The sequence below is a fragment of the Sinohyriopsis cumingii genome, chromosome 8 (genome assembly GCF_028554795.1).
Source record: "Sinohyriopsis cumingii isolate HCF-2022 chromosome 8, ASM2855479v2, whole genome shotgun sequence".
Classification (NCBI taxonomy): Eukaryota; Metazoa; Mollusca; class Bivalvia; order Unionida; family Unionidae; genus Sinohyriopsis; species Sinohyriopsis cumingii.
Window position 1 is genome coordinate 64,628,748 of NC_142968.1, and position 16,154 is coordinate 64,644,901.

The 16,154-nt window shown below is 37.0% G+C and overlaps 1 protein-coding gene across 4 annotated transcripts in view; it reads right to left on the minus strand.

Annotated features, from left to right (window-relative positions):
• LOC149793696 (splicing factor U2AF 26 kDa subunit-like) overlaps positions 1-10,603 on the minus strand; it is a 40,192-nt gene extending 29,589 nt beyond the window's left edge. For 3 of the 4 annotated variants that reach the window (XM_089967683.1, XM_089967684.1, XM_089967682.1), the window contains exons 1-3: positions 10,455-10,603; positions 7,443-7,530; positions 5,944-6,010 (exon numbers count right to left, since the gene is read on the minus strand). In XM_089967683.1, the coding sequence (XP_089823809.1) occupies positions 5,944-6,010; positions 7,443-7,530; positions 10,455-10,498 (199 nt within the window). In that variant the 5' untranslated portion in view covers positions 10,499-10,603. The remainder of the gene's footprint in view (positions 1-5,943; positions 6,011-7,442; positions 7,531-10,454) is intronic. The other variant, XM_089967685.1, reaches the window with a different exon arrangement.
• Positions 10,604-16,154: the final 5,551 nt, after the last annotated feature.

Sequence of the window (16,154 nt, forward strand, 5' to 3'; positions counted from 1 at the left end):
ACTGAAAACACTATGACCTGGTTTGGTTCCATAGTCGTAGCCAACATACAGAATATCTTTCTCTTTTTACTTGGACCAAGGCTACAGAGGACATCAGAGCAGGAAGGAATAACTGCAACAGTAGCAGTTAAGTATTATATAATTAATTTTACCCCATCCAAAGAAAAGAACAACAATTTAAAAGCAGTAACATATTGCCTACATTGTTTCATTTAGCAATTACCAGGGAGACTGATGATCTCAAAAACAAAACTGGTGAAAGAAATATGTACTTACACTTACTTTAAGAGCATTTTTAACCCAAAAGATGGCCTAGACCCAATGAGTAAATTACTTCACTCTGGTATGCCAAAGATTGAAGGTACAAGGATGAAAAGGTAAAGCAAGATCATCAGAAAGTGACTTGCATGACATTATTAAAAGAGGAGTCATTCAAGAAGGTCCAAGATGCAGCAATATCATTAACCTCAAGGACTTAAGGTGCATAAAAGAAACAGCTCTCTAGCTGAGAGTTTGAAAAGCTCTTTAATAGTGAGGTTAATCCATCTGGAAAAGGTGACCTGTCAAAATATCAAAGGAACCCTTGAGAGGGAGAAAGGGACAATTCCAACCTTTCCTGCTCCTTTTAGCGTAAGTCAAATAAACCCAAATCCCTTAACTAGACCAAGAACCCTATCTTGATTGCCATCAGAGATACAACCAAGACTGGGAATCTAAATAGGCAAAGTGTCTAGTGACGATAGCTGATTCTTTGCCAAAAACTTTGGTTGGCAAAGAAAAGAAACAGAATCATAGTTACAAATGAACCATAACAGTTCTATTTTATTGATAAGGCATGGAGTTCACTCCTTCTCAATGATGCAATGGACAGCAGGAAAACCATCTCAACGATAAAGTTCCAGAAGGAAGCTTCAGTCAAAGCTTCATAAAGGGTTTGATAATGCATTAATGACATACTTGTCTCTGAAGCTCAAATACCTCATGAGATAAGAAAGCTGAAGATCTGAACCAATGGTGGAACTGGTAGAGAACTTTATTAGAGCTAAAACAGAGTCCCTAATGGTAGTACAAAGAGTTTTCTTTCCTCCAAAAGGAAGAGAAGTCCACAAATACAGTTAAAGAGAGAAAATTAGGTTCAACAGATTCCTACTACACCAATTACATGAATATTCTCCATACTGCATCTCTATTGGTGTGGGGGGAGGTCAAGCTGATATGTGGTAGAGAACCTTATTTTGAAGGTTGGAAAGCATAAGTGTACCGGTGATCCCACATCACGCTTAATTTGTCCTCAACCCAGATCCCTCTGACCTGTTGCTGGAGACATAAAGAGGAGCTTCTCTGTTCAGTCTCAGGGGAAAGAAGTCCACTACTGTCCTCCACCACTGCTGAAAAGTGATTCTGCTACCAACTGGAGCAGAGACAATTTACTGTGGACCACTTGACCTATCTGGTTGAGCTCTCTACTCAGAAAAGTCCTTTGGCCCAGAAACTGGCAGATCCAAGACTGCATATCAAAGAATGATGCAGACTTCCACAAAAAGTGAAAGGTCATGTACCAGAGGTACACTTTTACCAATGTGTTGAGGCGATCATAACACCCTACAAGGCTCTCTCACCACTGCACAGATAGGAACACAACCTGCATTTCTTGGTTGTTGATGCTGTTGGGTTGCCTCTTCCCAAGACCAGTCCCTGAAGAACTATGTCCTCTGATTCTTGATTTGTACCTCATCCTGACTGATTCTGATGCATCTGTGTACAGAAGGGAGTGGGATTCTCAGCTGTAAATCAGAACTCTGGTCAGGAAATAATCTAAATCGAGCCACCAGCTCAAGTGGTGATGAAAATCAGATCCATGGGGAATTCAAGCCAATAGCAGGTCATCATAAGGTTTCCAGTTGGCCAAAAGCAGAAACTATATTTGGCAAAAGTGAAGTCTCCCTGTGGAAACTAAACCTACAAAGTCCCAACAAGGGATGAGATTCAAATTATGGAGGTTGGGATTTAGATCCAGACAAGTCACAGCCACCCAGCAGAAGGATTGGCCCTTCATGAGAGTATTGCTGAGGAGGTGGTAGACATAATGACAGATGATGATTCCTAAAGACCTCAAGTGAACTGCTATTACTCCCATGCCCAACCAAGCCTCTTAAAAAAGGGTTAGGCACATAGTAGTACAATGGGAAGAGAAAGACAATCAGAATGTGAGAGGTGACTGCATAGGCCTCCAAAGACATCTTCCCTTGGTTTCTACAACTGCCTTATCTGGTATAGGATTGGGGATGGGTTAGAGAGGGTGTAGTGTAGGGCAAGAGTGTTGAACTGATTATGTGGTTGTTTTAAAGTTGACCCTTGTTTAAAAAGCTGGAAGATAAAATATGTCAATCAGGGTGGGCAAGCTTCTTGGCAGGTTTCAACTGGCCAAGAGTTCAGGCTAGGGAGTGGTGTAGCTGGTCCCTCAAATCCTGCGATGCCATCGACGGGACGATACTTCCAAAAAGTGTCTCTGCATCAAGCAGTGTGGCCCAGCAAGACCTTGCACATCTCCAAGATGGCAGCTTTGTAGAAGAAGATAAACTCTGCAGTAAATGGAATGGACACTGACAGAGCATAAAAGTTTTAGTCACAGCCTCCAGGAGCTGCTAGAGACAATGATTTGAAGGAGGCGGAAAAGATGGCATGAAAATTAACTGTCACCAGGGTGTGAGCCTTTAGTTCCAATGCTTCTGTGGTTTTCACTGAGAGAAAACCCGGGGCAGGGGGGGCTTAAGGGTCCTCGCAGAAGAATCAACCTGTTCTCTAGTGGATGTAGTTTAGAAGGGGGCGGGAAGAGACCACCCCTTTTGTTGTCTGTTGTCCTCTTAGCGACAAGAATGCATCTGCGCTACCTCATAAACCATTGCTCAGGGCCCCAGAAAGCTGTACCAGACTGGAAAGAATTCTTGTGTCCTATGCCCATGAAGGCTAGGTGTACAGGTCTGGGGAAGGAGCTGACTCCTCCATCTGACACAGAAGTGGAAAGAAACTAGAGACTCTAATGGAAGTGAAGGATCTGCCACAACCATTTCATCTTAAAACTCATTCAAGTCCATATGAATTGAATGGGCATCGTCATCCTCAACCCACTCCCATGACAATACAGGGCTGTCCTTCCTAGTCTCCTTCTCTGGAGTGAGAGACACTGAAATCCATCGAACAATACTATCTTTACTCCTTAGCAAATTAGATCCCTCATCAACGATCTTCCAAGAGGAGAATGGTCACCCAACTCATTTTTGCTGGACAACATCTGACACGTCAGGAGTAAGTCCATGGACTACCATGTCTAACATACCTTGAAACTAAGGCAGACACATCATGATGTAATGGAGGATAAAGTAGAGTATCAACCTGGTAGTGTGGGCAACCAAATCCCATTGGGACTAAACAGGAACATTGGAAAGAAGCGGAATCTGATTCAATCCTCTTCTTTAGATGGATGATCAAAGCATGTGGAAATTTGCAGTAACACCGAGTAATGGGTCACTGTTCCAAGATCTTTGATCAAAACCCAGTGCCTGGTTTCTTGAAGAGTGTTCTCTGGTGACTGGTCACTATTAAAGATCGATCTACAGATCTGACAGATAAAACTTTGTCTGGCAGACCAGAGTGCTCAACAGATATCAATGAGGAAAAGTGTAGTTCTTCCCTGTCTTTGGGAAGGTGCAACTAGCTCTTATCAGTCAGCAGAGGGCGCTACTCATCCAAGTCAGGCAATGACAATTTAGCTCCCTTAGGAGAGGCCAATGATCTACCTCTAACAGGTACTGATATCAGACCTTGTTGCAATCTCAGAAGAGAGATTGTTCCTGGTTCCAGACCCACTGGGGTGGGTGGGTAAGGGTGCGTACTTCATCATGACCAGAAGCAATCCAGAACCAAGAACAGAGAGGGTTGTCCTGGGATGAAGAGGAACCTTTCTTACTCTCATACAAAGTTTGACAATTTTCTGTCCCACTCAACATCTGTCCACTGACAACAAACAGGATATCCATCTGTGTGTGTACATTTGTACATAATCGGAAAAGAAAAATGATGCAATAGCAAACAGGAACTGTATTACCGCTATTAAAACTGCAGAAACATCTACACACACCAATTTTGTTAAATCTGTCTTTAATATAAAGAATTAAAACCCTTTAATACTGATGTTAATCTATAGTGATCATGAACAGACAGACACATGTAAGGGGCCCCGAGTGGCCGAAAGTGCTCTCTGTTATGGATCACTGCCATCTCACCTGTCTGTGTGGGTTCGAGTCTTGGATAGAGCCAACGTGGGTATGTGAGAAAGCTTGCCAGTAGCTTCTCGTGGGGCAGTGGTTCTTTCTGGGGGTTTTCCCAGGTTCTTCCTCCACCATTAATACTGGCTGCCATGTATAGCCTATCATGTGCTAAAAAATGGCGTTAAACCCTACAACAACAACAACAAATGTAAATAGATCCCAATGAAACTGCTATGTCAAGATTCCTCTTCACAAATATTCCCAAGAACCAATCATGTTTGCAACCTAAAGTTTTACATGTTTTGTACAAAATACAGCCATGGTGACAACAAGTTAAGTTTATTGCTGAAATCAACAGAAATAACATTAAAATCGTTCAAATTGTTCATATACAAAATTGGGAAATTTTAGGATAAAGTTAAAATTGTTTTAGTAAACATTACACGAGCATATTGAAATGTACAAATGGATTTACTTCCTGTGGTACGTCTGAACTTGCATTCTAAAAATAGACAACCGTTAACATGGTCATTTATGAATGAAATGGGATTTACTTCCTGTGACTTGTCTGAACTTAAATTCTAAAAGTGTATACTCTTTAATTTGGTCAGTTATGAATGAAATGCACCTGCACATTATACTTGATCATGTGATTATTTGGACACTGCAAAAATGCCCCATACTGACAAATGCAGCATCAGTGATGGGTTCTTTCTGCTGTATACTTTTGTAAGCTAAACCCTTACTGCATACAAATACTGACTGAGTGAGATTATGGATCTATACGTAACCATGTGAAATAAAAAAACTAAAATTGTGCTTTGTCCAAGCAAGCATTCTTATCCTCAGGTTCACTTTTGACAGGCGTGCACTGTCCAAAATCTTCAGAAAGTCTATTCTCTTTGGTAACATATTTGGCATATCTTGTTACTGTCTACACAATTGGAAATACTAAATATTTCTGAATGTCATTGTTCATTCAACCAAACTGTCCATGACATATAAAAGTTTCGGAGATCAATTCCTTTGTTTGTTTCTGCCTTGACTGCAGTAAAATTTGAAATCAAGATTTTTTTTACTAGAATCAATGTTCTAGAACACTTTCTATGTGACATTTCTATCTGTGGCTATAGCATTATGCAGTTCACTAGCCTATTAGGGAAAACAGGTAACCTTTTGCAACATGACAGCTTTGATATCCTACAATAAACAGAATACGCTGGCCAACTTTGACCTCATTTGTTTTAATTCAACTTGGTCAAATAATTACAACTCTGTTACTTTAACCTGTTTTTCTGTCATCTGAAGGTCCTGAATCCAACATTAATTTGGCTAGAATCTGCTGCTTGCATCATTTTTTGATAGTTGAACAAAGTTCACCATAAAAGAAAACAGAGTAGTACACAAGTGAGACTTGTCTCTGAAAATATTGGAAATGGTAGGGGGCTCACAAGCTTTACAAAACAACCATGTTAAAGAATGCAGGTTAGGGCATGTAATGGAAAGAAGTCATAAGTACATTTCACCATGTAAGCGTAATTGTTTATGAAATGAAATCTTATCATCCAAATCATTGGTACCTAATGTATCAAAATGAAGCAAATCAAAGCGTGATTGTGTTGCATGCAAAACAAAGCAGAGAAAACAGAGATGGAATATATCTGTGAATACTTACTGTGGGAACCATCAGCTGTGAGGGCAGCATTCTGTGGGTTCAAATACAGGTTCTGCAGCAAAACAGTCTGCATGAAAAAGAAAGTTTATGATAAAACACGAATGCATGTCACAAGAGGTAACATATCTTGAAAACATACATAGGTTTACATCTTATATTATTACCATGTCATTTGTAAACAGCATTTTGTGAGTAAAGCTCAACAGAAATTACATGTCAATTTATACAAAATGTGCAAATAATTGTTTCAAGACTTTGGAAATGTTTCAATGAAATAACTTTTCTTACTGGCTGCCAGATCAGTTAAAAAATTATTGATCATATTTTTCACACAAAAAAACAGACAAGATTGTTATAACTGCTTCATAAACATAAAAGTTTAGAAAAATTTAAACACTTTTTGTAACTGCATGAAAAAAAAGAATCTATTTGTTGTCTGGTGAACTTCAAGCAAAGTAACTGTATGTATATGGTTTCAGTGAATATCAGCATACTCCAGGCTATATAATGCCAAGTAAAAGTTACAAAGATCTTAAAACAAAAAGGTTTTACTTTTGAAGTCTTAGGATCCAACTTATTTTATAAACCAAATTCATTTAGAAAGTCAGAGATTTTCTTTTGTATGTTAAAAAGCTGCTTCAAATATACATCACAAACGCTTTTTATTCAGAACCAATCAGACACCAAAATACATCTTCTAGTGAAAACCCCATTTCAATATGACTTTCCATTTACGAGGAGTGAGATTTTCAAAATGGCAGTCATGGTGGATATATCTGAAATCAGATCAGCACCATTTTCATTCATGCCAACTAAATATCATATTTAGTTTCTGGTGGAAACCCCATGTAGACGTAACTCTCCATTTAGAACAAGTAGAAATAATAATATCTTCAAGATGGCTGCCATAGTGGATGTCAGATTAGCATAATTTTCATATAGAACCAACCAGAAATTATAAAGTCTTCTAATGAAAACTTCTGTTGATATGACTTTCCATCATGGAAGTGAGGTGGCAAGATTTCCAAAATGGCTGCTCTGGTTGGCATTTGGACCAAGCAGACACAATATAAAGTCATCTTGTGAAAACCCGATACTAATAAGACTTTCCACTTAGAAGGAATAGCATTGACAAGGTTTTCAAACTGGCTGCTGTGGTGGACAGATTGGATATGAAAATAAAAGCCTTTTTAGTGAAAGCATTATGTTGATATAACCATACACTCAGGAGGAATAGAGACAATACTTTCAAGATGTCTGCCACTGTCTGAACAGCACCATTTTCATTTAGGACCAACTAGACCTCTGGATGAATGTGTGCAATGTGTCATGGCAATCCCCCAAGCATTTTAGAAGTACCTATAACAAGGTATGAACGACAGAGTATGGATAAAAGTTCATCCCATAAGCTCTTGTCTGCTACCAGTAGAGCTAAAAACTAAACATCAATTCTGTGTGGATATGAACAAAGCTCACATGTTACTAAGACTGATATCTACCTGACTAAATGTTGGCTTGTTGTGCAATCTTGAACATCTCTCTCCATGACGACAGGCACCAATTTTAAAATAAAAGGAACAGTTGACCCTGGGAAAGAAAATAAATAAAATGTTAGAATATAGGAAAGTGTTCAACCCAAGAAAAATATCCAATAACCTTCATGGATAGGAACATATGAAAGATGATATGTTGCCATTACATGTCTTCAGATGAGTCTTTCAGACTGACTCAGTATGGCTCCTCTGTCCATTAAGACCATGATGACAATATTAAAAAAAAACAATGCATATGCTTCCAAGCTTAAAAATCAGCCATTCATAAGTAAGCACTTGACCCGTTTTATGATGCTTTTTTGTTAGATTTTCATGAGGTTGTGCTTTTCACTATTATTGGGTTCCTGACACAAATTTACAATACTAAATTTTGGACCAAAAATTTAAATTGTCCAGACCTCTCAATACTAAAACTTCTCTCTAACACAAAAGATCACTGACTTCTGATTAACACAGTTGTAATAACAAAATAGTAAGATTTTTCAAGACATTTTAGTCATTTTTTTCAACATTTCCAGACATCAAGACCTGAAAAAGCAATTTTAAAATTTCTGAAATCCAGATCCACATGGGAATAACAATTACACTGTAATGGTTGTTTACGACGAGGATGATGATACAATCTATGTACAACAGACTGTTTCAGCAATGGGTGTCAATTTTTAGAACTTGATTCAAAATGCCTTTAAAACTGCAATTGTTCACTTCATTTGGATCCTTATACATCCATCTTCCTTTAGAAGGTCATTTACACACCACAAGAAGTACATACGACAATTCAACCGCTCCGGTGGCCTAGTGGTTAGAGCATCCGCCTCGGATGCGGGAGGTCGTGGGTTTGATCCATAGCTGCCAACCTTCCAGGCTCACAATTAGTGAAAGTAGGGATAAAAAGTCGTGAATTTAGACAAGAATTCGTGAAAAATACCATGACAATAACTCCATCCACTCTGACCACTCCGACCGTCAATACTACACTATATAAAGTTCGCAATATAAAACTAAAACACTACATATATGCAGAAATATTTATTTATCAAGACATGATACTGTGACAGACTTAAACTTCCTCAACTGCTTGATCGTAACTTTGTTTTCTAAACAGTTCAAACTTCTTGCCGGCTAAAGTCTTATTTTTCCTCACAAGAGAAAATACACTTCGCTTGCACTGTTGCTGTGAGGAATGCACAGGAGCTGCAGCACTTTTGGTCCTTCCACAGGAAAATTTGGAATCGATTTTCAAGTCTGGCAACATTTGTCAGAACAAATGTTTAGCATGGTCTCCAGCTGATAAAGGTAGATTGTGTTCGACAAGAAAACTCACAAATAATGCTTCAGTGTTGGTAGCCTGCATTTCCTCCGCCAATTGTTTAAAATATTCCGGAGCTGAAATCTGCGAATTCTTAATTTTCCCAACTTCTATGTGTTTTATGCAACCGACGTGCTTCCTCACATCGTCTTTGCGATGGTGCACTGCGTGCAGAAAGCATGATGAATATCGATGTTTAATAGCAGAATGCACGGCCAATTTTTTATTTATTCCAAATTAAACTTCACTTTTTGAGTAATAGAGTTCTTTTTTCTTAGTGGTGAAGACGTTTTCAAAATCGTACATGCGATGCTGAACCGTAACTCAAATCAGTGTTAGTGACGCTTGCGCGGAGCAAAATTCCGGTTAGGCCCTGGTTTCTCTCAAAAGCATTTGTAAAACTACTCTTATACATACAGATTAAAATAGGCTAAAATGCTTGCTACTGGGCCAACTGTACTAATCGGCTGTAGATCTACTAATATCGCGTCCAGCAGTACCGGACCGTTTCGGCAACTGCTAATATCATGACTAGCGCTTAACGGGAAATCGGTTATTTTATTAAAAATTTAAAATAATTGAGGATTGGAGAATTCGTGAATTTTTGGCTTGCGGCGTGAATCCGTGAATCGCTGAAAAAGTCGTGAAATTCACACCAAATTCGTGAGGGTTGGCAGCTATGTTGATCCCTGGCCGAATCATACCAAAGACTTACAAAAATGGTACTAACAGCTGCTTCGCTTGGCACTCAGCATTAAAAGCTTAGTGTTAGGACTGGTCGGCCCGGTGTCATGATAATGTGACTGGGTGGGACATCATGCTACATGTCTGCGGCATGATGCCCCAGTGCTAGATATCACTATAAACTGCCACATTGCAGACATCATAGCGATATGACTGGAAAATGTTTAAAGCTACGTTAAAAATCCAAAATCACATACGACAATTCAATAAAGTACATATACATTTTTGCACGAAATCAACCTGAAGGTACCATCCTGATTGAATGTCGCACATAATTAAAGCTATGCACATTGATAAACAAATTCGTACTACACTATGTTGAGACGATTCCACTCAACGTGCTCTTTTCTTGACCCAGTTTAGTACATGGCCACCACTGTAAAAGTCCAAAGCGATCAATAATTTTCGTCTGGCAGTTTCTTGACGACAATTAATGTGCAGAGCAATCACTAACCAGAATTGTACAGACTTTGCTTAAAGAAAATTAGCGTTAAATTTTAAAGCAACTTATATTTAATTTAAAATGCGTAAATGCGCATGCATGACCTGACGTATTATAATAAACGGGGGGGGGGGGGGATTATCGATTTACAGGATATATATAGAAAAATGATAAATTTCTAGAAAGAAATATCCAAACCGACAGTGTCCGTCGTAATTGAGTGCCTATCAGCTGTAGCTCTGTCTCTCACTAAGCAAACTGTATTTTATTCGTGGTTATATTTTTTAGCTTCCAGCACGTTTCGTTAAACTCGCCTTGACAAACCGTGGTTCTTTGTGGCTGCTAATGTACGTCACTGATTTGATTCAAAAACCGGTTTCTATGTATAGATGTCAAAAAATGTATTTTAAATGCACCAAACTGAGCATGGAAATATAAAGATGACAGAAAATTATTTAAATACTTGTCTTTTTCTGTTCCAAAAATGGAGGCTAAATATTCAGCCATCTTGTCCTTCTACGCTCCACTCCAATCCAAAACTTCATAACTTCCGGTACTATATGTGAGCCCGGTTTGTCACCCTAAACACAGTAATGTACTGTTGTGGACCGTAAAGACGACGAAGAAGAAATATTAAAGTAATGGAGTAAATCAAAAGTTAATATTTTACAGTTTGTTGCCGATGGAAATAATCATAAAATTATATTCTCCAGTTCTGAGACTTTTTAATCATTGTCCCCCTCCTCCAAGCTGACATTAATGTACTTGACAGTGTGTGTGTATAGTACCAGAACACAAATATACATAACGATATAAAATATTCTATTTTAGCAAACAGCAACAAAGAATAGCGTGTAGTCATGGAACTTAATATATTTATATTTATTTGTTTATTTTTTATTCCATTTGAGATTTTTGAAGTTTTTATTTTCTAAGTTTTCATAAAAAGTGGTTAGCTGATTTATATTTGAGGAGAAAAGGCTAAAATATCATTGATAATTGTATATCTATTGTTATTGTAAAGACAAGACAAAATTCAATTGCATAACCAATTAAAACTGTTGATTATGCTTTTACCAAATACTGCATATTCATATATGTTACACGTGCCAAAATTTGATGTCCACAATAATTGCATAGTTCTTATATAGTTGGTTGGTAAATGTGTTCAAGCGATAAAAACGTTTTATAAATGTCTTTATATGCATATCAATTCAGTCTGGACACAAGACAACCATTAAAATGAATAATAAATAACCAAATTATGCAAAGAAAAAAAAACAAGAAAAATCTTTCTTTTGTAAAATACAACAAAGATTTTTAATGCTTTAAAATTGCACTCTCTCTTTCTCTCTCTCTGAAAGAGAGAAGAAATAAAATGTTGAAAACACTCAAACAAAATCAAACAAATGAAGTTGTTTAATTTTTTTATATGTTTTGTGATTAAATGTATATCATACTGATTATTGCTTTTCTCCCATTTCCACTATAGGCAAATCCTCTGTGAGGGCTCTGAGTTGTAACAGCATCATACCTAGTTATATAGGCACCCATTGATAAACATGCGGGGTATGCTTGGCTGTCAAATCATATACAGGCATATGTGGGGGATCGCTTGTGGGTCATATCATATCATAATGATATAGTTGCCTATATTTTTTTGGTTTTTCTCATGGGAATGATATTAAGGGTCAAAAGTGTTTATGGAGTCAAACGGGGTATGGTAATGTTAAAATGGTCTGATATTTTTTTTACTATTCAAATGCACCACTTATACAATATCCGTCACCCAAGTTTTGACTGTCATTCATACTAAGGTCTGAGTTTCCTCTGACCATTGCCACCCCATTTTAGTATTTGGACATTTATGTTGGGGTGTATATCCAAATATCAAAACTTAGGTGGCAAGGGTCAGAGGAAACTCGGACTATTCATACTATTATACCCTTACATGCATGCATACTATCACACAAGGAAGGGTAGGAAGTGTTTACAGATACAGTACTATACATCATCACATAAAACACATTATCACACAAGGAAGGGTAGGAAGTGTTGACAGATACACTACTGTATCGTTACATATAAACACACTGTTACACAAGGAAGGGTATTAAGTGCTTATAGAGAGACTACTATAGTGTTACATACAAACACACACTATCACACAAGGAAGGTAAAGCAGTGTTTATAGACACACTACTATACCCTTGCGTACAAACACACACTTTCACAAGAGAAGTAGTAAAGGGGGTTACATACATACATACATACATACATACATACATACATATGTTGGTTTTTCTTTTGCCATTTTGAGTTCTAATGGCAGCCTGTGTACAGATCTGGTAGAATAGATATTTTTGACAATAAAACAACCATTATTTCATGCTGTAACATATCTAACACAAAATTTGTACCTGTTCTAAGAAATTTTTGGTGTTAAGTCATAAGGAGAATTGCGATATAACATTGGTGTCAAAGGTTATGACAGTATATTGTTCATTTTACTGCTGCAAATTGTCGTCAGTGAGAAAGTGCATTATATTTGCTGATTTGTTTTTCATAGATCATTTTCCTATTAATTATAGTCAAAATTATACAGGTCATGTTCATCACTGATTATTTTAGTAATGGGTCTCATTTTTTAGAATTTGATTGTACTTACTTTTAAATGGCAATGATTCTCTTTGTTTGAATCTTCATACATCCATTTTCCTTTGGAAGGTTATTATTTACAAGCCACAAGAAGTACAAATGACAAATCTATGTTAAAGTACATAGACATTTTGTGACAAAATCAGCCTAAAGGTGTGATCCAATATGATCCAGATTGAATGTCACATGCTGTGATGTCACAATGAAAGCTATACATATTGATAAGCACATTCATACTACCCTATATTGTGACAATTTAAAAAATTTGATGTGCTCTTTTCTTGACCCAGGACACCAGTGTAAAAGTCGATTGATAATTCTTATATGGAAGTTTCTTGATGACACTTAAGGTGCAGAGCATTCAATAACTGGGATTGAATAGACTTTGGTTAAACAAAATTAGTATTAAATTTTGAAACAGTCATTTATTTTTCATTTAAGATGAGTAAATGCACACACATGACCTGTATGATATTACTATAGATCCTATGATTTTAAATATTTTTTCCAGACCATGCTGAAAACAATGTCAAAATGGACTCTGAGTGACAAATCTATTTTTCCAGACCATGCTGAAAACAATGTCAAAATGGACTCTGAGTGACAAATCTATTGTAAAGGAGATTGTGCTATCAGAGGGTGGAGAAGATAATATTGTTTGAAAGGAATGTGCAGCCAGAATTAATGCTTAATTTGGGAACAACAGATCAGGTTTATAATAATATTTATGGCAGGATTCAATTGCTTATCTTGTAAAGAAATGAAGAACTATATTTCTTTAAAAAAAACTTGGTTCATGCTGAGGATTATTTCTTCACATGAAATAATTTCTCCTATTTCATTATGTGCTAAGAAAAATTTAAAAATGATGATTTTACTATTGGTTTTTGTTTGACATTTCTTTAATTGAAAAAAATTAGAATTATTCCAGGGACTATTTAATGAGATTTTTATTTACTTTTCTTTTATTTATTCCTGTTATAAGGCTGCAATATTTACAGCTATTGTATATTTTTTGTACAGATGGAGCTACCACTATGAAGCAAATGTGTAGCCCGTATCAATACTCTAGAAAATCAAGAGAAACTGGAGTTATTTAAGTTGCTTTTAGACTTGGAGGAATCAAGTACACCCCATGCTGGTTTACTGAAATTATTCATCATCTATCAGACATGTAATTTTCATTTAAATTTCATGGGTACCAGTTGGGAGCAGATGGTTGATGTTCAAGAATATAAACGAAAAAATGCTCCTTTCCTTCTGTAGGGCATTAAAGGAGACCAGAAACCAATGGAAATATAGAATAATAATAAAAGTACTATAGCAGAAAACCTTATTCTGAAGTATCATCTGCGACCGTAATGCCAATAATTAAATATTGGCCTATCTTCTAGGAGCTGAATTTCCGTGACCTCGTATGCAAAATTTCCGCGCCTATTCGGTTACTTTCGGGATCTGACGTCATAGTAGCGACTCCAGCAGCCCAAGTGGGAGTTGCCAGTGTAAAAGACAATACCGTTTTGCGTTGCTTAAGGGTGTAATAGAACATTAAGAAAAGCCTGTGGACATAATATTTTTTTCTTTTCCGAAAGATAAAGGCATCATGAAAGAATGGGTACATTATTACAAACGAGTTGATTTCAAAGCAACACCATACAGCACTGTGCTCGTTACATTTCTCAAAGGAATGTTACGAGAGGGATCATGAAAAAATAGCAGCTCAAAGATACGCAAATGCTAGGCCTAGACTAAAAGTTGGCGCTGTTCCAGACATACCTTTGGACATTTTAAATCCTGGGAAAAGAGTTAAACGTGTCAGTTACGAAAATAGGCAGAAGGACGAGTAAGTGACCACAAAATGCAACAATCAATCCACATATCTTTTATCTAAAACAGCAGTGCTAAAAACAAATCTGATAGCCCGACACCCTGTGCCCCTTCTGGTTTTAGTTCCGGCCCATCCTGTATTCAAAGTGAGGTGCCCGTCAGGCTTGTCGAAACAAAAATTGTTTGCCTGAGGAAACTTTGATCGCGCTGGTGAAATGAGTAAATGTATTTTCAAGATGTTGACATACATGCCTTAACACGGCACAATCTAAATCAAATCACCACTGTCCTAGGTGAAATTTAGATTTGATTTTAATCAAATGGAAGCTTTGCTAAAAATAAGATTCTAAACCTGTCGTGTTTCGAGAAAACACAATTTTCAGTAATCTTATAAAAATTAATTTTTTAAAAAAAATGCATTGTATACATGTATTATGCATAAACGTAATCTGTATTAATTGGAACTGATATAAAACTATTCCTTGGGCAGTTTAAAAAGCAGCTATTAAAAAAAAAAGGTCAAAGTTTCACATTAACTGTCTGACAATAGAACGGGGGGGGGGGGCTATTGACCCCCCCCCCCTTGCCCCATTGTGCGACCGCCCATTTGACGTGCCTTTTCTCGCTGTGATACGCCTTATTATTCCCCCATGACAAGTCCCTTTTGCATATTCTGGCTAAACTGCAAAATAGCTAAAGTTTTGATTTAAGTACGCAAACAATAAAGCCGGTGTGACTAATGAACAGAATCCTTATCCTTGCATTGATCTTGTGAAAAGGACTGCCCTTCGGACATACTTCAAAGAAACCATGTTCGACAGTGTGTGTATGTGTAAGCACCAGCAATTGATTACCAAATAAACGATGCCTATTTTGTTGTTACTTACGATGCCATGGACTTCATTTTAACAGTTCAAATCTGCAGTCAAAAGTTACCGTACATGTGGCAACTGTTTTTCTCAAGTTTTATGCCCCACCTTATTTCCTTAGGTTTAAGTCTTAATGCATGTAACACTGTTTGCTGATTAAAATATTTATTCAGAATTAGTTCTTTAGGGCCACATATATTGCATGGTATATTTTGTTTTATTCCTTGTAATTTAATCATGGTAATTAAACTTTTCATATACGGTAGAAGAATGTCAGGTGTTAACTGGCCGAATTTCTTTGGCGGAAATGGAGATGCGATTTTGTTTGCAGAGAAAATTTCAACGTGATAATTCATTTAAGCTAATTGGTGACAATTTTATTCTTTTAATTATTATTTTTTTTTACTATAGTACTGTTGTAGTTGTTTAAAAAATCTGAAATTTACTTGAATAATGTTTAATCTTCACGTTCTATTTACTGAAGAAGAAAAAAAGAAGAAAAAAACTGTTGTATGATATTAATTATTTCGTCCAGTGCCGGGTTTAGACGTGTGTGATTTGAATTTTTAACGTAGCTTTAACAATTTTTCAGTCATATCGCTACGATGTCAGTAGTGTGGCAGTTTAGACTGTGGATTGCATACGTTATATTTAAAAATGGTTTGGGGTTGGGTTTTTTTCTTCTGACAAATGAAAATTGACAGACATAATGTAATAATCGGGACTTCGCTGCGCCAAATTGAGAGATATTACCAAAATGTGGTCCCCTGTCTGCCTCGCTCGCCAATGTTTATGTTTGTTTCGAGGAC